Source organism: Cataglyphis hispanica, chromosome 15 (assembly GCF_021464435.1).
Source record: "Cataglyphis hispanica isolate Lineage 1 chromosome 15, ULB_Chis1_1.0, whole genome shotgun sequence".
NCBI lineage: Eukaryota > Metazoa > Arthropoda > Insecta > Hymenoptera > Formicidae > Cataglyphis > Cataglyphis hispanica.
The window spans coordinates 5,416,596-5,442,382 of record NC_065968.1 but is presented as its reverse complement, the minus strand read 5'-3'; the positions used below and the strand labels follow the sequence as shown (position 1 = coordinate 5,442,382).

Here is a 25,787-nt window from a genome sequence, read left to right as displayed (position 1 = left end):
CAATAATGTAAAATAAATTGTCGATAGAAATATAAGCAAATAATTCATTTATAATTAATAATAATGAGATAAATAAATTACAAATTGCATACCTTAAGATTATTCTTTCGATGCCTCTCCGAGCAGTCCTCTCCTTTGCTGCTTTTTTATGGCACTCACTCGCGAAAACATAAATAAACACGACCGCGCAACAACTAATTGATATAACAATCGCGCGATACTTTGCACTTCCGATATTGGTCGGCACTTTCAATATTAATCACGTATTTCGCGCAAAAAGTAACGATACAATAATACATTAATTAAACACTATATTGTAACGATCGATTTGGAATTGATATATTTTGTATTCGATTAATAATCAATAGTCGCGAAAATAACATCGGTAATTTTATTCTGCCACAGCGGTTAGGTTAAGTTAACGACACTAATTAAGACGCAATTAGTCCGAAAATATACAATCAAAGTTCGATATTGCACGCACAAAATATTTCGAGTAAGTCCCACGAAATATAATACCTATTATTATTTAACGATTAATATATTTCGCTTTTCAATTCACTCAATTAGACAAATTCACGTATCGTTTCGCGTTCTCTGCATTGCGAGATAAATATCTCGTCAATTTATAAAGCACATCATTTTTGGATTCAAAACGTGATGATCCAAGTGTTATAAAAAAAAAAACGTAATACATCAAATGTTTATTAGCGATGAAAGTAAAATATAGAGAGAATATAATGTTTCAATATACATATTTTGTAATACTTAAATATTTCGTGCGAGCAATAACTAAACTGCGAGACGAGATGTTTGCCGTTTGCTTTCGCGATATATAATGCCGCTATTGTTTATGAAATTAATATATTTATATGTAGAGAATTGTAACGCGCCAATGTTTACGTACTTAACCTTGTTTACATTCCAGCGCGGCGACATTCTAGGAACTGCGCAACGTACGGCGAACGACGTGAAGCGCTCTACGTATTATCTTTCTCTCTCGCTCTTTCTCTTTCTCTCTCTCATTCGGTCGCCCTTGCTTCCTCTCTTTCTTTCTCTTTCTCTCTCTCTCTTTCTCTCGCTCTCGCTCACTCTTCCTATAAATGCTATTATTTTTTAGAGATTATAAATTCACGTAATACTAATCAATTTTTGCAATTGACATACGATTCGTAAGCATATCGAAACAATGATTAATTATCGAGAAGCATATTTTATCTAATTTTTACAACAAATGAACAAATAAGAATCAACGCCATAGATAGACAGGATTTATAAGTTATTTAATTACGAGTTATTTAATTCTTACGCGAGCAACACTTAGTGATAATATATGCAATATATATACTTAATACTTGTTCAAAATATATCATGCGTGCAATATTGAATTTAACCTAATCGAATGATGTATGTGCATTCGTGTGTATGTATATTTTCGGACGTATAAGATCACGCGCAGAATGAAATTATCGATATCATTTTCGACTATTGATCGTTTTAATGTGATACAAAACAGATCAATTTCGAATCGAGTGTTGAGAAAGTGTTTAATTAATGCGTATTGTTATACTTAACTACTGTAGTGCCGATAATTTCTCCAGTACGAGGCGAGGAAAGCGGAGTGGAGAGAAATAGTTACGCTAGCCCCGTGTGACTACGTCACAGGCGTATGAAGTGCGTTGCGCGTCTTAAAGCCAATCGCATACACTTCCCGTAACCGTAAGGATTCGACCAATCGCATTGCTTAATTCGGCTGTCCATGGCAACGCGGATTGATCGAATCCTTACGTTACGGTTACGATTACGGTTACGGAAAGTATGTGAGACTGGCTTAAGCGGCGCGCGCCTTCTCGTAACTGCCAGTAGAAGAGACACGACACTAGTGTGTTGGTGAAAGTACGTGTGGTGGGGTATTTTAAAGTTATTCGAACAAGCTTATCAGAGTTTTACTATATTTCAATACATTTGTCAATCGTGTAGTAAAAATTGGTTGCTTGTACATCGCTATACGATTGAAACGTCGTTATATGATTTATTCGAACAAAATCTATCGTGCAAACAGTCAACAAAGTAATTTTCGAATCGTTTTGTGCGCATCGCATCTTAATCTCAGGAGCACCGTGCAAAATACCGCGCAATTCTGTCTTATTCTGATAATTAGTATATTCGTGATCATAATTAACCGTGTTTTTCGCAAGCAGCATATCACGAAAAAGCAGCGAAGAGCAGAAAGAATAGGAGATGATCTGGGAATAATCTTCGAAGGAAGCAACTGTCGGTGAATAATTTATGATCCTTTTCATTTATTATTTGCGATTTGTAAAATATTACGTGCTTCTTTATCTCTACAATAATAGACTATTTTACTTTGTCTAATATATATGTATGTATACATTATTTTTATATTTAATTTAAATTTATATTTAATTTTTATTTTAATAATAATTATTTCATTTATTTTTATTTATATTTATATTAATTAATAAATTTAACGAATATAACACGAATAATAATATGAATCATAATTTTAAGCCACTTTTGAATCGTTACTATTTTTTTATCACATAATATTTTAAACTTTCTGTATATTTATATCAATATCTGTGTAGTACTCTATTAATTATCTTTATTGCCACTTGTATTTAATCCGATTTATTTTTCTCGGTGCATTGATTGATGCAGGCAATCGTCATAAACAAATCTCGAAAAAAAATATTATACATAATAAAATGACGGCGCGAGGTAAGCGAGAAGCAAGTCTCTTAATGAGCGAATAACTGATTCCCGAGATAGGATCGCGGGTGCGATGTAATGATCCCGAATAGGTTTAGCACCCAATAAAAATGTGTAAATATTTGATACAAAAAACATGTCTCCCTTCGAGGCCTCGGACTTGGGCCACCTTTGACGTAGCTCGACGAGCCACCACCGCGCGGGTCAACCGGTCCTCGATTCTTCGCGGCGGTCGACCTTTGTAGTCCGACCGAGCCTCGTTTGTGAAACAAGTCGGCTTACAGGTACGCGAGACAAAGACCCCGTGTAGCTTGGTGATGGGTATTTAGGGATTCGGTTATAATTGCTTTCGAGGTTTTTGGACCGGTGATATCCTCGCTCTCGATGCCGCTGTCCACGCAGCTTCGTTACGCTTGTTCGGCAAAGATGAATCGCCGTTACATGGTAGAAGATACCAAAGAGCTATCAGGTAAGACACACGAAGAAAGATATTCGCAAAAATCGTAGGTTTTAATGCAATTTTTGTCTAGAACAGAAGCTCTCTAGATTTTTTAAATTGTATACTTTATTAATATTATTGTGATTTTTGTATAAATATTTTTTTGTACGTTAATATATGACTAGGTAACGTTTTTAATGCCATAATATTATATTTTAATATCGTATTTTTTCATGCTGAGTTATTAATGTACTTAGTAATAGAAATTATATATTGATACTGTTGCAAATTTCATGAAATTAAAATTTTTCGATCATTATTTTTTTTACTCTCGAAACAATGACTTAGATTTTAACAGTTCTATCTTACCTTTCTTTATAAAATGTTAAATCCCTTTTTCTATTTCGAGCGCCAGGCGCCAACGTTTCACGCCTTCTCAACGATCGTTTTTTTTCGTTCCTTAAACTGGAATTATAATGATCTACTCTCTGCAATTTTGAATGTTGTAAAGCTTTTTATTTTGTGAAATAATTATTGCAAAACAATAAAAATTAATGATACAATTTTTTGAAATAATCACATTTTTGCAAACAATTGATAAATTAAAACACAATGCTAAAGTTTTTTTTAAATATATATAAGTATTTTAGAACGTGTTAGCTTCAATTTTAAACTTCTAAAAATCTATTTGTTTATCTTTTTGTTTATATATATATATATATATATATATATATATATATATAAATTATAGAATTATACATTTACGTATATTATACATATACGTATTTATAGTATGAGGTTAATGTACGTACAAAATTTTGATTAAAGTATTGGACATTATATTAACAAAGATATCGCACTGATAGATAAAATAAATTATATTTCTTAATATATAACTTCATATTATTTTATGTCTTTGCCCGTGCTGTCTTTTCTTTCTAGCTTGGCATTTATTCGAGTCGAGTTTCTCTCTCCTTCTTCTTCTTTATCTCCTCACCTATCCGCTTTGGTGCAAGTCATTCCAGAATAATTTATAACCCAAAGGATCGGCTATATATATATATATATATATATATATATATATATATATATATAAACGAACCGGCTAACTTAACTAAACGCCGTGCTAATTTCATTTAACGCCTATACCTACACCTTGTACATTCACTATGGGGGGTTGTTTATCGAGTGATACTCATCTGAATTTGGTCATTTCTACTGATTATCATCTACTTTTTTCGATATCTTCTTTTAAATTATTTTTCTACATTGCTATCTTTTTCTTTTCTAAATAAATTTATAAATTATTTTTTATTTGACTATTATTTTTTAATATTTATTTGTACTTTTCATGCAATATCTGACTACGAAACGTTTTAATGTCAAACAACAATAATAAATTTCTTATTTTGACATAATTTAAAAAAAATAGAAAAATTAATTTAATTTAATCTTGAATGGTACAATCAATCATGTAGCAATCTTCTATCGTAAAAACAATAATTTTTTTATTGAATAAAATGTTTTATAGTGCAATTAGATTTATTTCTTTCATATTCATTTGGCTCAAAAAACACGATCAGTTGACGTGAAGATAGTATGTACTCTGGAGGCCTACAATCTCTTCATTCCTTTTTGGGCGGTTCTCTTCGCAAAGTGCTATTTCTCACCAGAAGCGAGAGGAAAAAAGGCGCAACCGATAGTTCCTTTCGCCACAGCAATGAAAACTGATTCGATGGCCTCATTAATGTCCAGTTTTATCGATTTGGGCCCGATATAAATTCTATGAGATGATGTTCTTCCTTTTTTTAAAGAGACATCATAGAAATGTGCGATCTGACACTCTGAAGAGCTTCGAGAAATTACGATATGACTTCCCAAAGATTCAAAAATTAAAAAATTAGTTCGGCTACTGCTTCATTCTCCCAAGAATTTATGAATCGATCAATGGGCCGATTACTTTAACGATAATGACTTGTGTTTAGGAAACACAATAGATATTTTAGCATTTAATGATTTTCTCCTCAAGGAGAATGATTTATATATCATTATATATATATATATATATATATATATATATATATATATATATAAAGAGAATAAAATGTTGAGAAAAAAATTTATAACGTATGGTTTTTTTATAATTTTGGAAAAGAAGAAAATGTGTGTATTTGCTTTATATAAAAAATAGAAAAAAAAACTACCATTCAATAAATAAAAAATTGAAAAAATAAGCTTTCTAAGTAATAGTTCTCATTGTCAGTAATGAAATTTTCAATAAATTGGAAAAAGAGACGAACATTTTCACTGCAAATCCGAAATTAATGGCATAAATTGACAGTAAACTCTATAAGAGGATCCCCAACGTTAAATTGCCATTCCCTCTTCAAAATAATTATTCTCAGGAAAAAGGACCGACTTTCGAAGATTCTTTTTTTTTCTCGAAGGAAACGTCATCTTCGGAGCCATTTCCTGTCGACGACTAATGTGCCGAGTCAGGTGCTATGTTGCTTTCTTCCATTCATGTTTTTCACGGAATCATTAATTGCCCGCACTCGATAATATCAGTACGATAATATTTTTTTGGCCGTCATTTTCAAGACTGTCTTTAAAAAACTTTGAAGAAAGAGGAAGAAAATTAGGGGAACAGAAAAATTGCAAAGTTATACAAAATCAGATACTCGTAAAATTAATGATAAAAAAATTACCATATTAGAAATATTTCATGTTTATCAATAAACATTTTATAGAATATTATATTTTTGTATAATCTTCTTCTCTCTCTCTCTGTTTCTTTTTCTTTCTCTGTCTGTTTAGTTTCTTGTTTTATAACAAATTATAAAACAATAAAAATATTCAGATTGGAATTGATAATACATCTAATATTGAACAATAATACTTAAATATCTACTTATGAACTAGTACTCTCTAGTGAAAGAGGAAAAAGGGAGTAAAAAATTTGTTTTTCAATAAAAGTAAAATGGCAAATATGGACAATAAGAGAACAAGATCGACAGTAGCAGGAGTATCTTTCGATTCTGCAACTGAGGAGGCTTCATCTCAGCAAGAAGATAAAGGACGCTGATTGCTTCTTTTCCTTTTTCCCGTTCTCTCATCGGGTTTCTGCCTCTCTCTCTCCCAACGGGACGTCGTGCATCTTTGCCGTCATTACACGGCATGACAAGGCGCCTCTGTTCCTACTCTTCAACTTCTCGCCACTTTTTCTGCTCTCTATTCTCGCGCCATGTCTTCTTCACACGCTCCTGAACGCGTTATGCCGATGAGAAGACAACAGTTGAGAGATGTATAATGATCGTCGTAGGATGACATCTTGTATACGAAACGATGACCTTCCGACCTTCTTTACGTATTTCTATTGAAGTCAATCGATGAGTCGCCAAAAATCAAGAGGATCCGAAATACTCGATTAATAATATATATACATCTATGTAATGTTTAAAGAGATTCTGTAAAGAGTTGATATTTAGAGTTGATTATTTTTTCTTAATAAACATCGTGACGAGATGGTTAAATTATGACACATGGACGTTAAAATATCTTTATCAAAAGATACAGATGATTACAAAAACGAAGAATTCTATATAATGTCGTTGAATCAGCCCGACTTTCACATAAGTCTATCCGAAAGGAAGTCGGCGGTTCCTGCACGCTTACAAGGTCTACACTTGTGCACTCGCCTAATTGATCCGCGGCCGCCCGCCTGTTCTACCTGCGTGGATGAGAGGGCGGCACGCGGACAGAGAGACTAGCGGACAAGCGGATACACGCAAGAGTGGAAGCCCGAATCTACGGCCGAAGCCAAGTACCAGGAACTGGATCCTGGCTGGTTGGTTAGCAACATATGACCACGTATAACGATTACGTGCTTTGGAAGAGGCGCCAGTTTCTCTCTCGCTCGATCCCTCTTTCCTCTTTCTCTCGTATTTTTCTCGTACTCTTGCTTCTGGCTGGAATTTCGTCGGAAATGAAACCCGTCTCAGAAAATCTACAAAGTTGAGATTTTTTATTCAATGTTTATTACCTAATCTATAGTAATAGATAGATTATAAAATTTATATATTTATATATACATATAAAATCGCGGGAAACAATAATTTCATTTAGATACTTCTTTCACACGCGTTACTCTGTTAAATTAAATTAACTAAACTAACATATATTCAAATATTAAAATGCATACACAACATTCAAATATTACAATATTTGAATTTTAATGTACATAACAAATAATTACTAAAAGTGCTGCGATCAGAAGCTACTGCAGGCGGAACATTTCCGCCGCGTCGTGTCGCCGCGGTTTCTGCGCGTGGCAGCTAGTTGCTTCTTTATTCCTCCATCCGGACGGATACCGATGTAAGAAACGGGAAGGAAATGGAGAATAAGGGAAAATTGAGAGATAGAAAAAGAGGGACCGACAGGTCGGCAAACGCCAACAAGTTGAACGTAATGGGTCGCTCCGATCGGGCGGTGGTCTCTCTCTCTTTCTCTTTCTGGTGAAGCTACGAATGGAGGGAGGAGAGCGAATCCGTTGCATGCCACAAATTGGCTCAAATATTTACGCAATTGGCATGATAACCGCATTACGTGATTATGTACGGTTGTTGCGCGCGATCCCGATGCTCACCCTCTTGTACCATCATCAGCACCCTCCGCCTCCTCTCCATTCCTCCGTGTCTCCCGCAGCCCACTTCCACCTCCTCCACCGACCTCCCGTATAAACGGCAAATCAGGGTTATTAAACGACCGCTCGCGGGACGCATGCATTGTTCACGCTGGCTATGCAACTTCCGCCTCGAAGACCTTCCTGCTGGCATGACCCCTTGCCCCGCGTCGTTTTTCCGCCAGCACTCGCTTCTCCGCGGCCAGCTCCATTTTTTTTTCTATATGCTAGCCTGTGTTGGCAATGTTTTTTCGAAGGCACAGTCAGTTGTGAGAGCATATTCAGTTTATTTAATTTTATTCGGCATTTGCAATGTGTAGAGGTAAAATAAAAGTTTGAGTATTAAAATAAGCGAAATTTATATTAAGACATTGATCTGTGACATGTTAATTTTTCTTTCTAAAATAATTATTAATAAAAAATTAGTAGCCGCAAATATTCAAAGTTATTAGTAAAAATATACTTCTTGCAAGTTATTGATATTTAATTAATAATTATACGTTAGTACATGAATTAATTTTATTGTCACTGATAAATAACTGAGTTTATCGATTAAAAAGAAACAAATTTTTATGGTTCATGAAATAATAAATCATTTTCATAAATATAATTATGTGATAGAACGAGAAAGAAAATAGCTGCAACGTTCACTCGGCATCTACAAAGATCGTGTTTTTCCAACGTATCATTTTCATTCCCGAATGGTGCAAAACATCAAGGCCGAAATGTAATAATCGGTCATTTGAATAGATTATTAAGTACTACTGAGAGAAAATTGCCTCTCACGCAACATTGTATAAACTGCTGATCTAAAGTCAACGATGACTTGCATATAAAAACTGTCACCACGTGACATTTTTTATTTTATTAAAATGTGCAATCTAGTAATGCACAAATATTAACACATTTATATTAACAATGCAATGCGTTTAAATTAAATTATAATCAGAAAATATCAGTCGTTGAATTTGAAAAATGAATTTAAAACACTTTTAATTTTATTGAATGACTGAAACATGTATATGATATTAAAATCCAGAAAAAGCCAAAAACACAAAATCTTAACAAACTACAATATTTACTTAATAAATTATAATATTAAATGTATTTTTGGAATAGTGAGAAAATTTATTCCACAATTATCCGAATCATACATTTTTATAAAAATCATAATAACTCTATAAAAGTTACCAATACCTTTTCCCCTAAGGCTAAGTCTTTTAGCTCGATGATTTCGCTTGGACGGTCACTTCTTCGAAAATACAGTTACTTGGGCCGTCGATCCAACGTCGATCCGTTACATAACACTCCGTGGAAACGTTCGCTCGTGTTGGCTCGACTCGGCTCGGAGCGCGCGTTACGTGCGGTTTCCGTAAATTGCTACGTGCAAACTCGCGGCCGCTCCGCGTCGCGCACGATGTACATATAATACATACTCGTCGGCGGAATCGCACAGGTATCCTCGAGATGCATCTCGCAAAATGGGAGACACGCAGCGCCGCAGGGGAAAGCGACCGCGGAAAAATCGCCGCGCGAAAACCGCACGTGGCCAAGGAAAGCGGTGGAGAAAACGACGTTTCGTGCACGTGCACGAATTATGCATCGCGCGCGATTATTATAAAAAAAGTGCGAGGCAAAAATATGGAAACGCGCGAGGATATTTCGCTAAAGGATTCGTGCTCTCGTACTCTCGCGAATGTACGTTTGGCGCGTAATTAGCTGAATTAAATAATACGCGGCATAATTATTTGGAAAGTTGACGCGCACCGAGTTTAATTACAAGAGTAGTAGAAGGATATCGCTGCGAGAATTACATATCTATTATAAGCGAGGGAAAATAATTATTACAATTGAGTAATACTTTATTGCAGCGGAATATCCAAGGGTTACTGTGTTTAAGAATTTATTACTTTTATGTATACTCATCTTTATATCATTGTCGTTATTTCTATAGTAATCTTTACGAAAAATTAAATGTATTTTATATACATAATTGATAATATTCCTCTTGAGTTAGGAAAGAGATAGTAGAAGATAATTTACATCTTTCTATAACAAAGTAACTCTACTGCCTGTAGATAATCGAACCTATAGTTGGCATCAAATCACAAAACAATTGGAATTAAGAGTTATACTTGCCTTAAAACGTAAACAGAGAGCTATATGTACAGCTATATTTAGCTAAAAAAATGAAACTATAAGATGTACTTATATCCATATTCTCTAAGCTTCTGCTTGATTGTTTGTCATAGAATATATTTTTCATAGAAATTGATTGATAATCAAAAATCTCTTTTTCTACGAATATTCTTCAATCATTAAAGCTATACAGAAGAGAGACAGGTTGTGAGAGATATGACGAATAAAGGAGAAAAATTCCGCTTCCGATAATCTTGTTGGGATTTAGGTCATCGTGGCAAGAGAATGAATCGCCTTGCGGTTATCGCATAATGAATTAAAATTACCGGTTGCGGCGGTGGGACTTAAACACAAAGCATCGCTTTAAAGGCAAGAATTATTGTAATTACAACAATTTATTGTTACGAGAAGCAACCAATGGCACAGAGTGCTTACATTTGATGGATTATTGGCGCTACCTAGTGATGTCTTCTTCAAATATGTACATCAAATAGGTTTGACTGGCGACATCTTGGGCTTCAACGTTGGACAACCTAGGCTATAACCATTTAAATCAATAAATTATATTTCTACATCGATATTTTACATTACATTAAAATTAAAAACAAGTATATTTAAAAAACTATATATAAACTATAAATATATAGTTATTTTATTCTTATTTACATCTTGCATAATGTTATTGTCACTTAATTCATTTTGAATAAAACAAAAGTGTTAAAAAGGGGGAAACTAATTATTAAAATCTAAATATTAAAATATAAAAGTTCAAAAGAATATAAACATTATGTATTTTTTATAAACTCATATTAAATTTAATATTATAAATAAAGAATTAAAGCAAAAAAAAAAAATAATCTTTTTTTCAAGCACATAAAACGTGCTAAAAAATAATGGAAATTTCCAGGAAAGTTCTATCGATTTGGCTTGAAGCTAAAAGTGTCATTTTCCTTCTGATACAAAAATCGTAAGGAAATTTATCGACAGCAGATGCGAGAAACATTTATCTCGTGGAAGTCGAGATGTGGGACAATTTTTCTTTCATCCTCCATCGTCGCGGTCCAGTCCATCTACACGCAAATCGCAATGTGGTAGAAATGATTACATGATCGCAGGAGAGGTTCTACCCCTTTATTATTATAACCGCTTCTATCCCGTACGGAGTTTAAGTTGGCTCTAATAAGGAACGATCGTGACGATCAGAGGAGACCGTGTTTGCTTTCATATGAAAACGCCTCTTCAATTCGTTCATAGATCCACTTTTCACTTTCTTTATTCTATATATGTTAGTTGTTATATTAATTTCCGTCAATTTCGTATGTACATTAAATTTTAAATAATGTCCCGCAGTGCTACATGCCGTGTTTTAGAGAGCGCCGTTTATCGGAAGATACAGAATAACACATTTTTATATTTCGATATTTAGTCAGATTTAGTTGATATTATCAAATACATAATCAATGATATAATTTATGAAAATATTCCAGCAATGTCTCCTATGTTTCTCATATTTTACCGAAAATAGTGAAGTAAATGTCTGAACATGATGTTAACATATATTAAATTATTTAAAGAAATATTTATTATACAAAAAGAAATGTTTTTTTTCTTTTATTAGCCTTGTAAAAGCGCAGATAATAAATACATATTCGTGTTATATAATTGAGAAATAAATATGGCAAGTGCTACGAAAAGCACGCGGCAAGAAAAATATTTTTATATACAACTTATTCATTTATTTATATACAAGAGGTTTCTTTTTTATCGCTCAAGAGACCATGCATTCATATAGCTTTTGTTTCGAAAAGCTGCGTTTGAAAGAAAGTATCCAATCTTTCTATGCAAATGTCGTTTATTGACATTGCAAGAAATAAAGATAGTTTTATCTTTCGAAACGTTTAACTCAGACGATATCGATTGCCACACCAGCCTGCCCTACTTACATTCCATTACATACACTCACAATCAGTTAAATGATTGATTCTCTCCCGGTTGAAATATTTTCGGTAATGTTACCGCAAATTTATTATTTGTCATATATAATAATCGAGGCGAAGAGGAGAGATTTGCAATTTCAGTAAACAATTGTCATCGAGATGTCTTGTAACGAATCTATCAGTTTGACTGCATTGGTAATCTTCAAAATAACAGAAATTGCAGATGTTTATACAAAATATAATACATATAAATTAATCAAGTAAAACACATGGGACGGATAGACTTAGAAATCTATAAAATTTATTAAATAAAACTATTATTTAGAACTTGATAAAAAAATAGGAAAGAGAAAAATTGTCAGATTTTTTCAGAAAATTTTTAAATTTTATTATTATCAGATAAATATTTATACATTGATAAGAACAATCAATAAATTTGTTTGAATATGAAACATATTTAAGAATCTGCATTTTAAACAGCTAATTTATTTTCTAAGAATTTTAAAATTTTGTGTAGATATTATTACAATGTACAATATTAATAAAAAATTATAACTTAATTTAAAGCATTAGTTGTTTATTTAAAGTTTTTCCAAATTTTGCAAAAAAGAAGAATAAAAGCGAAACCATAGTTTGTATTTAAATATTTATTTTTTTTATTATTTCCCATCACCATATAGTCCAGCAAAGACTATATTACGATAGCATTTAGCGTTTCCAAAGCGATGAAGAATTGTTGTATGTCCATGCTATTTTGCTTGCGTGGTCACTGCTCCAGTTCCAGTTCTTTTCTTCCTCTGCCATATTTCGTTCTCAATACTTGAATTAATTAAACATTGTTGAATATTGATATGATATTTGACATTGCTCAAAACATGTTAAAATGATTATAAAATAAAATAAAAATAAATGTGCTTTTTTTAAATAATGATCTTAAATAAGAGATATTTTTCGTATAATTTCATAAACTCTAATATTCTTAAAAGTATTATAAATCCTGACGATTAAAAAAGCATCAAACATATTTTTGTTTATTTTGCGGTTTATTGTTCTATAATCAAACTTACTCATCACTGCCATCCCTTGAATATCCGGCCAATGCTCGCCATAATTCTTTCGGTCCTTCAATCGCAAGAGGAAAATTTTGCCAGGACCATTCTTCCGCTAATAAAATAATGCATGAAAATGTTAGACGGTCATAAATATATAAAGAAATATCAATATTTGGTCTAACCTTTCTGGGGATAATCTATGCGCCTTTTATTTAAATCAAAGTAAGTGTCTTGCTGGGTATGGTCCTGTAACGTAGAATACTGTAAAGATGATTGATTGATTTAAAATGAAGAAATTAAGCATTATTCGATATGATTGTTAAGTGAAATCTTTAAGATGTACCACAAAGAAAATATTATAATAATCTTAATTATTTTAACAAAGAGGAAAAAGCGAATACCTGCTGAGTATTTCTACCAATCCGAGGTATATGTTTTTCGGCTTTGTAAAAGAAATCTTCGAATCTTCCGCTTCGGCCTACTCGAGGCAAAGTTTTCATTTTTGCTATCTTGAGAAAGAACGCTGGTACTTCGTCCGCCTTGGCAACATTTTGACAGATCAACAACATAATCACTCCAAGAAGAGAAGCTGTACATACGAAAATAAAATATTAAATGTTTTAACGTTAAAAAGAAAATGCAAAAAGATTACTCTTTCGATATATCATGTTTAAATGAAAATTTTATTTTCATTATTTAAAAATAAAAACTTGTAATAAGATAACAATACACCAATTAATTTACCATGAAAGAAGACACCTCCGATCCGCCGAGTATAAGATCCTCGAAGCATCATCTCGAGAAGATACGCAATACCTGCAATGAATTAAACACGGTTCAGATTTTAAGATCAACTTTGTTCTTAGAGCAGCACTTCACGGATTACGCGCCTCAGAATCGAGCGCAATTATTTCGGCAGGTGAGCGCGTGCCAATCGACGTGGCATTCTCGATCACAGTCGACACGTAAGTGACTGCCATAGAATTCTGCCGATTCCCACGGGAAGGATACACGTCTCGCGGGCGTTCAGTGAGTACTGAGAGATTTTTCGCGTATGTACGGCTTCTTCCATTACCGTGAAGAGTGGATCCGTGTGTTCGAGGATTGTGGGCGAGAGAGAATCGACAAGGAGTTTGCACGTCGAGAAACCTCATCGCATTTGAATCACGCTGCGCTGTTTGTCCTCACGCGGAACACGCGCGAGAATATTTAACTGCGCGTCGCAAGTAAAATGCATTCTATAGAACGGATATGTCGTGGGACGTTAAGAGGAATGTTTGACATACGAGATGCATTCGGATATTGGATGAATAAAAGTAAATATCACGGAAATTCCAAAATTACTAATACGTGATGGATGACGCTTGTGTCTTTGGTGCAAAGTTAAAATTTGTTTTTTATGTAGATGTAAATTTAATCTTTTTTTTTTGATAAAATCAGGACACGCGAAAAAATTAAACGTTTTAAAATGATCTCTCAAACTTGAAAATAATTATGATTTTTTTTTTATTTGTGTATAACGTATTATACACAGTTTTTATTGTAGTTATAAACTATACAAATAGAAAAATACTTATTTTTTAATTATAACTTTTGAAGATTTTTCGTAAAATAACGTAGAGAGCACCTCTCATATATTCACATATGATATTTGTTCTTCTATCTCAAAATCGATCAAAGAGATATCAGATATTCTAATTTAATGTCATAGATATAATGTTAGAAAATCAGCAGATCTTTTACAAAAACAAGAATAATGAAAAGATAGATTAGCGTGTATAATTGCGGATAATATTACTTACCTATAGATAATTTGAACCTATGGAATACTGAACTAAACTCGATTACGAACCGCATATTTATACCAGATCAAAAAGTAATTAAATATTTCGTTCATGTGCACCTTGTAAATGAACGCGCACGCTTGTAGTCCTCAATAGATTGTATTTCGATCTGTTTTTATTAGCGGAAGATTTATCGTCCTCAATAGCTGATACATCAACATGAAATAATATACAATTCTACATTTCTTACTATATCGTTAATCTATGATGCATATTGATTTATCTTTGTACATAATTATTACTATTATATCAGATAATATATAACTTCAAATTTTCAAAATATATTATAAGAGATTTTTTTCTTAAAATTTATCATTACAGTTAAATATTATATTCTAATAATTTTGTTTATAAAATATATTTTACATTAAAAGTATTATAAATTATAACATGAGCACAATTAAATAAAATGTGTGCCAATACTTTTTCAGTCAATCCATGTGCGTTTTTTTTTTTTTTGGTCACAAACAATAGACAATAACCCTTATCCAGACAGGTGAACAATGCGTGCTTTTCATACTAAACCTTTCAATCTACATTTAAAAAGGTTTTAATGAACTCTTACGATCATATAAATTATGCAAAGCAAAGATACTGTTAAAAATTATTGTTTTAATCGTTTGTCCTAAATATTTGATCTGCGATATTTTATAATAATTGAAAAATTGTTGCGACATATTATTGTTTAACAAAGAGAAAATAAAACTGATATTGATCGTCAACACAAATATATCTAGTGAAATAGGAGATTAAAGGGAAAAATATTTAAAATGGTACTAATTAGCTTCAGAAATCATCATATTTTATTTATGATGCTTTTAGTGAACATAATTCATGGAACTTTAAATTGTAAATACATTAAATATAATGTAACGTAATATTATGATTAATATTGTTTAAATATTATACAACTAGATATGGGGAGGAGGGCGTAATGCAACTATTATGATAGAGAACAGTGTGGCTTTCAAGCACACGATTATTAGTGCCTTTACAGGAGTTTGATTAATTACATTATTTCATTGTTTGATCAGTCGGGGAAAATGGCGAATCATCTCGGTCGGTTACTCATCCTCAGTTGGATTCTTGGCGAGACATCCAAGCGGTGCATGTTTCGCTGGCGACTTCACAAATAGCTGACAGAGCACGGTTGGTAAATTCGTAATCTGAAAATATTATGATAAACAAATGATCTATCTGTTTTTTTAAGAAATATTATGAAAAATGAGCATCAAAAAGCTTCACTATGATTAATTAAAATTGATTAGCGCAAGGAATTCTATAATTTGTAATCATGTTTAAGCAAAGACATATTATAAGAATAGTAAAATTTTTAATAATTATTGTTTCATTTTAAAACTATAAAAGATATTAAATAAAAAATTGAAGAATAAAGTCTGATACATCTTAAATGGTTTTTTTATGATTGATATAAGTAAAAACATCTCTCTCTCAGTTGATATTCTTAGTTAGATACAGACTATAGATGGAGTTGACTGTATATATTCTTCCAATATATGTAAATTATTTGCATAAGATTGCAATTTTATTTATCAAATTAAATTTTTTAAAGGATATTTTATTACGACGGAATTCTTAATACAATTAATATAAAATTTATGCTTACCAGTCACAGTATTAGATCGTTTTCCGAATATGCTACCATTGAAGGGTGGTTTTTTGTAGGCAGCATTTATGCTGAAGATTACCATAATAATAGCGAGAGCGAAAGTAAGACGGATGGAAACCATGCCGACGATTTGTTTTCAACTAATGTAACAAAAAAATAAAGGATTCTCATTGACAATTTATAATTGTGGAAATTTTTATAATAATTATATCACATATTGCTTATTTATTTTAGTGGCACATTTAATCGTTTTTTTATAGTTGTATTTTAATCACTTTTTTATAGTTGAAGATAAAGGATAGTAAATTTCGAAAAGATTCCTAATGAATAAAAAACTATGTAAAATAAAAAAGCTTACTTGTAAACGAAGAAACTTGCTTGATTCTTAGACGATTGCTGGTCACTGAATGTTACAAACGAAGCAAAAGCTGCGAGCTTTTATACTCGAGAAAAAGACTCGAAGACAAATGTCTCCATCAAACGCAGTCAACCTACATTATTTGCAAGTAACGTCACGAGTTGGTCCAACAGAATATTGATTCATCGTAAAATACCAAAATCACGTAATATACCAGTGACCAGTTTATACGGGAAAACATTACAAAAAGTGGCTATTAAATGGATATTAAAATCTTAGAAAATTTAAAACTTATTGAAATCAAAATATTTTTTGCAAAATATCTGAATAACTAGATTCCCTTATGAGTTTACATTCTTTTATGCAAAATATATGAAAATATAAAGAGAAGAGATATAATATAGATTTCAACAATTATGTATATACAATTAATATAGCATGGTCTACGATAATTTTACCTGAATGAATGTGTTGTATCTGAGAAGATGGAACTCGACTGATGCAGCTTCGACGGTTGGCTTGGCTTTTATAAGAGAATGCTTGTGCTATAGAGATGCAGTGTGTGATATAAAAAAGATAATAAGCTATCAGAGAATGTAATGTAATTGGGGACCTTTCTGATGGTTTTTTACTTCAGGGAAATAAGGATTGTTTAGAGAGACTATGCATTGAAAATTGTAACAAGATTGATCATAGAATAAAACTAATATTTGTTTAACATTGTTTATTAAATAATTATACTGAAATAATTGACTAAAAAGTATATTTCATCTATATATGTTGTTAACAGATTTGAATTTTATTATTTTATTATGAGAAAATAACATAAAGATAACAATAAAAATAAAATCACATTAAATAATTATTTTATTAATATAATATTTTATTGATTATATTGATTTTTTATATATTTATAAAAGATGTAATATATTGAGATAAAAAAAGGGTATAAAGCATTTCTCTTTTTATTACATATTATTTAGGCGATTAGTCAAGAGTCTTTTAAAATTATTTTTTTATAAGAAAAAGTTATTGAAAAGTTATTGTTACAAATTGCAATGATATACGATGATAGAATAAATGTTTATTTTTATTTAAAAATATTACCAACAATTGCTATTTATTAAAATAGTAGTATACTGATAAAGTAGTCACTATCTGTTGCAGCTATATTTTCTTTGAATGCTTACATTATTATCCGTTGATAAGAAATTTTGCTATATTTTCAACGAACGGTATACGAGTACATAAAATAAGTATTTTTTAAATAGTAAAAAAAATATGATTCTGTTGATTACAAAACATAATGCGAATTGTGTGAGCTAAACCTAGAATTATTAATTATTTATTATATTATATATATCATTATTTTCATAAAATATTTTACTTTTTATTAATAAAGAAATAATATTACAATATATAATAGAATAATAGAATTTTTCAAATTTTTATTGCAATAAATATTGTTTTATTATATATTTTATTTATACGTGACAAAACATTAAGTAGTATTCATTAAATCATCCTCTATGTGTGTATATAATTTACACTCTTATAAATAGTATAAATACAATTAATATGATTATGATTTAAAAAGAGCTACATTTTATCTAAATCAATGTACTGAAATCTTTTTACATATCTTATATATTTTGTCTTTGAATCTTTTTTAATTATTAAAGGCTATTCTTCGTATTAATGTTACATAATCATATATAAAAAGTGATTAAATTTTATATTTTCAATCATTTAGTATCATATATGTAAATATGAAACTTGATATTCTTCCATGTGTCTCTTCCATTATATTATTTTAATATAGATATATATGTTTATAATAATATAATTGATATTTATGTACATACATACACATATACGATTAAATGATTATATAAATATTATATATAAATATATAATCAAATAATTATATTAATATAATTTAAATATTACAGCAAGAGAATAAATATAAAGTTTATTATATAGCCAAATTTTAATCACGCTCTCGATGATCGATCGGCTTTACGCGTGTCCACGTGCGAAAATATATATATATATATATATATTTATTGTATACATATATACACATTAATGATATTATAATTGTAACATTTTCTCTAGGCACTCAATAAGTAACTTTCAGACATCGTATTTGTTTGACATCGTATGTTATTAAAAAATCCTCAGAATCAACGAAGAATGCGAGTATGTTTATATCGATGGATAATCGAGAGCGTGATACGATTGAAAAAACATCGTATAGGCATATTAAAATCTACGTCTTATTGTCATGTCACAACTTTTTCTTTTGGCATAATGTAAACAAACACATCGTCGACTAATCGCTGTACGATTGACCTTGTTTCCCGCAATTGATAGCTGTTCGATTAGAGGCAATCGAAGATGATTAACGACGTATTCGTGTTGGCTATCATGCCAATACTTATTATGCTAAACAATGAATAATTATCTAATCAATGAATGTTATATTTAAAATCGTTTTCTGCTTATAATATAATATTATATAAAGCGGTTGCTGTGCCGCCAAGTATTGTCTCGACTACAGGAAATGGAAGACGTCGATTTTGTTTCATCGTTTATATACTTATTAAATAAATATTATTCTTGTATAAAAGCTATTGGTTTTGCTTTAAGCAGACTACATTTAGCGCGACAATGCACGTTGCATACCGTGCGCGCATATAAATAGATTTTATTGCATAATACACATATCACACATTGATGTCCTGTTCACACGTCGCAAGAATCTCTCGACTGAATTTTATTAACATAATTGTAATTATTCTAATTACTTAAATCAAAGAGCAATTTTATATTTATAGAAACCTTCATAAAACGATTAAGTCTTTATCGCGCGCGCATTATATATATTCTTTACTACATATAAAATTATTCAAAGATGTTCCTCAAAAATTACTATGCAATATATAAAATATACACTTTTTTTGGTTAGAATATATATATATATATATAATGCAGTAAAAAAATAATGAGTTTTAATGTGTTAAAAGATGTAATGTCATAAAAACGTAATATTTTATCTAAAATGCAATTATATTACATTATTCATTATTAATCATTTATTAACATATTATAATAATAATTTAAATATATAAAAAATATGAATAAAACGCGTTTAATTACATATTTATAATACTTTCTCTTATATGAATGTATTTCTTTGGAAAAAATACTTATCTGAAAACAAATTCGGAAATTGTGTATCAAGACTGATAACGATGAAAATTTGATTGTGATTTTTTGATCGGGGCAAAACATAATGCGAATCGTGTGAACTGAACTTTGTGTAGAATTCTTAAGCCTAAAGCGATTACATCCATGTTAGACAGTAAGCAAAATCTTATCTTTTATATTATAATTATTAATTAAACAATTAATTTGCAATTATAGTTTGTATATCAATAACATGTCGAGTGTTGTGTAGCACAATTTATTATTTTAAATAGTATGTAATGTATAATTTATTTTACTCTCTCTTATATTTCTAATATATTTTATTTTAATTTATTTTTTATTTTAATTTTATCAAAATTAACTATGCACAAGTAATAATAAAAATATAAATACATATAAATACATATAAAAATATAAATACATATTAAAAATAAAAAAGTATAAATCCTATATATAAAAAACAAAATATAAACAAATATAAAAGATATGTATATAACAGATATCAAATCTCTTTATTTTACAAAAACAAAATAATTATCAATTATATTATGAGGTTGTGATTATTGTTATATAGTGCTATTGAATAAGATTATTGTTAACATTTTATAACAAATTATGCAACTCCTAAAATTACGCATTATAAAATATTACAATTTCTGAATAATAATTTTTTACATTTATGTAGCTTATCAAAATTCTTATAAATATTGAGTCACCAGGTGAGAACTCAATTTAAATGACTAATTGTACATGCTTTAAATTATTATTTCTTTCTTATAAATTTCTCTGATTATTGCTAAAATTGATTTTAATATAACGGACTACCAATTCGATTAATCTACATAAGATATATAAATTCAATTTATTTTTGTTTACCATTTTTAGTATTTATCTCTATAATCTTTATAATCTTGGTAATCTTCATCTGCAATTTTCAATCTTAAATCACTGTGAATCCAGGATGTATATCTGCTTGGAAAGAATCACTTGGTTCACCTCGATATTTAAGAGTATCTTTAACTGATTTTTTCTAGGTTTTTATAGATTTTGACATCTCGTGGCAAGTGTTTTACATTGACAAAATTTATCAACTTTTTCGTTAAAGTTAGACGCACAATAAATTTTGCATGTTTGGCATATTTCAGTATCAAATTTGTCTGTTTCGCTAGAATTTTTCTCGATATTCATCACATCTTCTGTGGCCTCTATCTCCGGCTCTTTTTTTGGCGATTTTTCTCTCTTTTCTTCTCTCTTTTCTTCTCTCTCTTCTTCTCTCTCTTCTTCTCTCTCTTCTTCTCTCTCTTCTTCTCTCTTTTCTTCTCTCTTTTCTATGGGAGAAAAAATTTCTTGGTCATCTTGTAGCAGGTCGTCCGTAAGCAGATAAGGTATCTTCAGGGTATCCCGCTCACGTCTAGAATGTGGATGATCATTTAGCATTCTATCTTCCTCAGGTTCTTTACTCTTCAAGTCTTCGGTCGCTTTGCTCGGAATTTGTGTGTTATAAAGAGGTTCTGCTACAGGAAGTACTCTGAGTGATTCAGCCTTAGGCTCTGGGATACTAGATTCGGCGGTTTCATTGTAGCAACTCTCAAAAGTTCCGTTCTTTAATTTCGCCAACTGAATGTTGGAAAGCATCTCCTTGTGAATATCACATAGAATCATTTTATCGAGAGGTGAATTGGCGATTACGTCGAGGATGTCAGTCGCCAGCTCCTTCACTAAGAAATTGAGCCTCCAACTTTCATGGAGACGCATAGTATTCGGACTCAAAGGTGTGAAAGCTTCACAATAACATCCTAAATTCGCTCCGAGAGATGATCTCATAGCGAAACAATTAGCTTCCGAGGCATATGATAACTCGCGATTGCACAGTTTCAAGCAGTGGCTGGCAATAACCCACGCCTGATGCTCTTCGGAGTCGGACTGGAGTTTGCAATCCACCTTGGGATATCGAGGATATAGCTTCTCATCCCGCTCTCGTTCGGACTCGGTTTCTGCTCCGGGGTTGCAGATGAGAGCGCAGGCGTCCACCACGAGAGGCTGCGGCACGCTCGCGGCGCGGCCCACCAACGCCAACAGGAACACCCAATAGAACGTAGGCGTCATCTGAAAATGATGGCTAATCAATATTCTGAAGGGGATGTAGGATTCTGCGTTCCAAGCGAGTCGGGAGGGATAGGCGCATACACAAGAAGGAATTCCTGGAGTCTGACCGCACTCCCACATATATATGCGAAAAGGTTGAGACGAGAATCGCCCTTGTGTAGGATAAAGACGAGAGACAGTAGAACAATTCTCATGTTATGGAATATTTGATATAATTAATGTTTACCGACGTATGTCATGCGATATCGAATATAATTTTAGAGTCAAATTATTTTATATAGAACATCCCGATTTCGCAAATATTACTTTAATAGAGAATAATTTTCTTTTCTTTGTGTGTGAGAAAGTAATATAAATATTGTTTTATATAAAACTCTTTAAAATTAATAAATCTCTATATAACATTCTGCTCACCTTGAAGTAAGAAAGGAAAATACGATAAAAAATCCAGAAACGCTTCTCTTCCCGAGTTATAAGGCTCCTTATTTACAGCAAAATTTTACAGAAATATTTATAAAAGTAGACAGTAGACTGTAGTTTTAAGACAACTCTATCTTAATCTCGCTTTGAAAATTTTGTTGAAAGTGACTTTCTTCTACAGAGAGATATACATTTCACATCGACGTCTTAAACACAAATACCTATTCCGACACACAGGCTCATGGTTTTATAGTTTCAAAGGTAAATAGTACCGTCTTTAGCATTGAGAGAGCCCCACGCAACAGTATACATATGTGTACGTGATATTTTCTTTTCATTTACACATATAGCAAATAATTTATTTTACTATTATATATTCTTTAATTAGCAAGAGAAAAAGATTTCGTATTGTTTCGAATTAAAATTCAGTAATTTTTATACATTAAATATTAAGCTAATATATAAATACTGAGAATGAGATTGAAATATTTCATCTATATCACTCAAAGTATATTTTTTCTCTTCTATATTTATACTATTTATTCTATATTTACAAATAATAAAATTGAATCTTATGTACATGTATTTTATTAAAAATAGTATGAATTAAATTACTTGAGCAAATTTGTCTGTAATTTTAACAATAAATGTGTGTATTATATATTATATATTTTTTAGCAGCTATATACTGCTATGTATATATATAATGAGTTCAAAATAATTAAATAATTATTAATTTTATACATTTATTTGAGACATTAATAGAAATATATACATATTTAATATTTTCTTTCTTTCTTTTTTTTTTTATTCTAGGAGAAAAATTTTAATTTAAGCTCATCGCTTTCGAATTGGCGCCTATTGCGAAAATAATTTTGTACAGTCCTAAAATCGTTACTGATATCAATTCGATTTAGCTAATCATAACAAGTACTGTTATTGCTTGCTAACCCAAAAAAATGTCGATAGGTCGAGCAGACAACCGAAATACATTTGTTGATATATGAATATTTAAACGATACGTTACGATACTTGAACGGAATGATAATACCAAAAATGCTAAATTATTTATGTCATAATAATAATTATTTTTTTTTTTTGTAAAATAATAGTCAAAAATGATAAACATTTCGATTTTCTCTTGCTCCAGGTTTTATTTAGTTAACAATGAAATTGTAAATGTTACATATTCCAAAGATAATGTCTGTTACATTTTCCGGAGAACCAGAATCACGTAACAATTTTTTAAAAGCATAAATCAGGAAATATTAGACAATATAGACAAAGAACAAAATAATTCGGAAAGGAAATTGTTTGGACAAGTATTACAGTTGTGTGTACATGTAAACTAATCAATTAATAGAATTAAAAGTATTAATGATTTTGTAATAAATAATAAGAAATACTTAATAATTATTTCAACTGAAATAACAAACACACATTGTTATAAGTAATTAATTATATTTATTTTGTAATTTGTTATTGCAGTTTTATTATAGATTTGTCTATGGATATCTCATCTTACAACGATTCTGATTGTGAGTTTAATTTTATCAATAATGACAAAATATTTTTTTTACGTAAACATATCAGTTAATATCAGTAGATTAAATCATGTTAGAAAAATCAATCTCTTTGAAGTTTTATTTTTATCTCCACGTTATTATAATATTCATTAACATTTTGAATTGATTGTGTAAAGTAGCACATGATTTAAATATAAGAAAATAATAATAAAATGTAATAATGATGAAAAAATATTGATCTCTCTTAGATTTATCTTTATTATAAATATTTCTTCAAGTTTAGTTATCTCAAAAAATTAATTAAATTATATAACAATATATTTAGATTTAATATTTATATTTGCATTTTTGCATGCAAATAAAGTTCTATAATGATGATTTGAGAAAAGATAAATCAATTAGTAAGATATTATTGATAAATTTTCAATAACAATATATGTTTACATAATAAATCTCTTTTCAAACGCGGTACAAAATGTCAATTCAATTTAAAGTTTTTTGAAAGATGAGAAGAATGGAAAGTTTTGTCAGCATCTTCGTAGCTAAGTTATCTTTCGAAGGAAGAGTGGAAGGTAGACGGGTGGATGCGGGATCGATGCTATCCAACCGTGGTTCCATTAAATCGACCGACCTACTCCTCTCTTCCTTCATCTGTCAGCCATAGTAAAATAACTTGGATCCCTGCTTAAAACAGTCACCTCAAGCTGTATGTTACCTCTTGGGGACTTTATATTAAAGCTCTACAAGCAACGATAATATTCTTCTTACTGATGTGTCATGACAACCAGAATCTGTGAGAACCATAAAATAATTTTAGGTCATAAGTATTTATCTACTATTAAGAACAGATTGCAACTATTTGACCAAATTTCTATTTATTACAACAATTACTTTATAGTTTAGCAGAATCAGAATTTCATGAGTATTTTCTATATTTTAATTTGGACAAATTATTTTAATATTCTTTAATTTCCAAAATTTTATTAATTATATTAAGATTAGTAAACTGAAGCTTTTATCAAAATTAATTAATTTAAAATAAATAATGATTTAATTACACTATATAATTTATATTTGTATCATAATCAAATATCTAAGTTAAAATTTTAGTAAGAAGCATAAATTTTATAAATAAAATAAAAAAAATTTCTAATTATATACATATAAAAATGTTTAATCTTTTTGTATTTTAAACATTCATTTCAAGGTAATAATATATGTAGATTATGGTTTTGTGATTTCTATATTTATCTTATGTTATTTCGAAGGTAAAATGTATAATTAAGAAAATATAATGTAATTAATTATAACCGAATTGGAACGGTAATTTTCATAATTTTAAAATAAAAATCTATAACAACTTATTTTTGTAAATTTTCTAATACATGCAATATATAAATTCTTTGCAATATAGAGAAATATTACGTAGCAGTCTCTCTTTCTAACACACACATTGATATAAAGATTTTACTCCTTTTCATTATTCATGAAGCATTGTCACGACGTAGTACAACAACAGAAATAGTAAGTACTTTATGTTACACAGAGAGGTACGCTTATGTAGAAGATTTACGTGCCTATTCGAAACGAAGACTATATCGACCTTAATGAGAGAGGTTACACTAGTTACGTTCCTGACTCTTTCTAGGTCTCGTCTTGTCCTCCACCTACACAACGAAGGACGGAGGACAGTATTGATTAAATTCACC

General features: G+C 30.5%; 4 protein-coding genes across 9 annotated transcripts in view; all 4 read right to left on the bottom strand.

Annotated features, from left to right (window-relative positions):
* LOC126855063 (homeotic protein distal-less) overlaps nucleotides 1–1,744 on the bottom strand; it is a 95,055-nt gene extending 93,311 nt beyond the window's left edge. Inside the window, exon 1 of one of the 4 annotated variants that reach the window (XM_050602420.1) lies at nucleotides 93–1,744. The gene's annotated coding sequence lies outside the window, so the exon portion shown is untranslated. The remainder of the gene's footprint in view (nucleotides 1–92) is intronic. The other 3 variants (XM_050602419.1, XM_050602417.1, XM_050602418.1) reach the window with 3 other exon arrangements.
* A 10,608-nt stretch (nucleotides 1,745–12,352) lies between these two features.
* LOC126855083 (uncharacterized) lies at nucleotides 12,353–14,172 on the bottom strand. 3 transcript variants are annotated; one of them, XM_050602445.1, is made up of 6 exons: nucleotides 14,057–14,172; nucleotides 13,726–13,797; nucleotides 13,383–13,570; nucleotides 13,164–13,242; nucleotides 12,997–13,093; nucleotides 12,353–12,748 (listed from the first exon to the last, which is right to left on the bottom strand). In XM_050602445.1, the coding sequence occupies exons 1-6, from the start codon at nucleotides 14,133–14,135 to the stop codon at nucleotides 12,679–12,681; spliced, it is 585 nt and encodes a 194-aa protein (XP_050458402.1). In that variant the 5' UTR covers nucleotides 14,136–14,172; the 3' UTR covers nucleotides 12,353–12,678. The 3 variants fall into 3 exon arrangements, with proteins under 3 accessions (XP_050458402.1, XP_050458403.1, XP_050458404.1); XM_050602446.1 differs by having other exon boundaries at nucleotides 13,164–13,227; XM_050602447.1 differs by lacking the exon at nucleotides 14,057–14,172 and adding an exon at nucleotides 13,872–14,011.
* A 1,433-nt stretch (nucleotides 14,173–15,605) lies between these two features.
* Nucleotides 15,606–17,314, bottom strand: LOC126855091 (SIFamide-related peptide). Its single transcript, XM_050602466.1, has 3 exons — nucleotides 17,272–17,314; nucleotides 16,453–16,595; nucleotides 15,606–15,991 (listed from the first exon to the last, which is right to left on the bottom strand). The coding sequence occupies exons 2-3, from the start codon at nucleotides 16,574–16,576 to the stop codon at nucleotides 15,900–15,902; spliced, it is 216 nt and encodes a 71-aa protein (XP_050458423.1). The 5' UTR covers nucleotides 16,577–16,595; nucleotides 17,272–17,314; the 3' UTR covers nucleotides 15,606–15,899.
* A 3,027-nt stretch (nucleotides 17,315–20,341) lies between these two features.
* On the bottom strand, nucleotides 20,342–22,768 carry LOC126855068 (uncharacterized). The gene is made up of 2 exons (XM_050602426.1): nucleotides 22,547–22,768; nucleotides 20,342–22,132 (listed from the first exon to the last, which is right to left on the bottom strand). Exon 2 carries the CDS (start codon nucleotides 22,130–22,132, stop codon nucleotides 21,065–21,067), a length of 1,068 nt encoding a protein of 355 aa, XP_050458383.1. The 5' UTR covers nucleotides 22,547–22,768; the 3' UTR covers nucleotides 20,342–21,064.
* Between the last annotated feature and the right edge of the window lie 3,019 nt (nucleotides 22,769–25,787).

What these genes read in the sequence shown, in the direction of transcription:
- LOC126855083 (XM_050602445.1), bottom strand. Translation starts at nt 14,135, where the DNA reads ATGAGGTTTCTCGACGTGCAAACTCCTTGTCGATTCTCTCTCGCCCAC. An exon ending in CGGAGGTGTCTTCTTTCATG is followed by an intron (nt 13,571 to 13,725) that starts GTAAATTAATTG and finishes TCGTATGTACAG; the next exon opens with CTTCTCTTCTTGGAGTGATT. An exon ending in TTGGTAGAAATACTCAGCAG is followed by an intron (nt 13,243 to 13,382) that starts GTATTCGCTTTT and finishes TCATCTTTACAG; the next exon opens with TATTCTACGTTACAGGACCA.
- LOC126855091 (XM_050602466.1), bottom strand. Translation starts at nt 16,576, where the DNA reads ATGGTTTCCATCCGTCTTACTTTCGCTCTCGCTATTATTATGGTAATC. An exon ending in ACGATCTAATACTGTGACTG is followed by an intron (nt 15,992 to 16,452) that starts GTAAGCATAAAT and finishes TAATATTTTCAG; the next exon opens with ATTACGAATTTACCAACCGT.
- LOC126855068 (XM_050602426.1), bottom strand. Translation starts at nt 22,132, where the DNA reads ATGACGCCTACGTTCTATTGGGTGTTCCTGTTGGCGTTGGTGGGCCGC.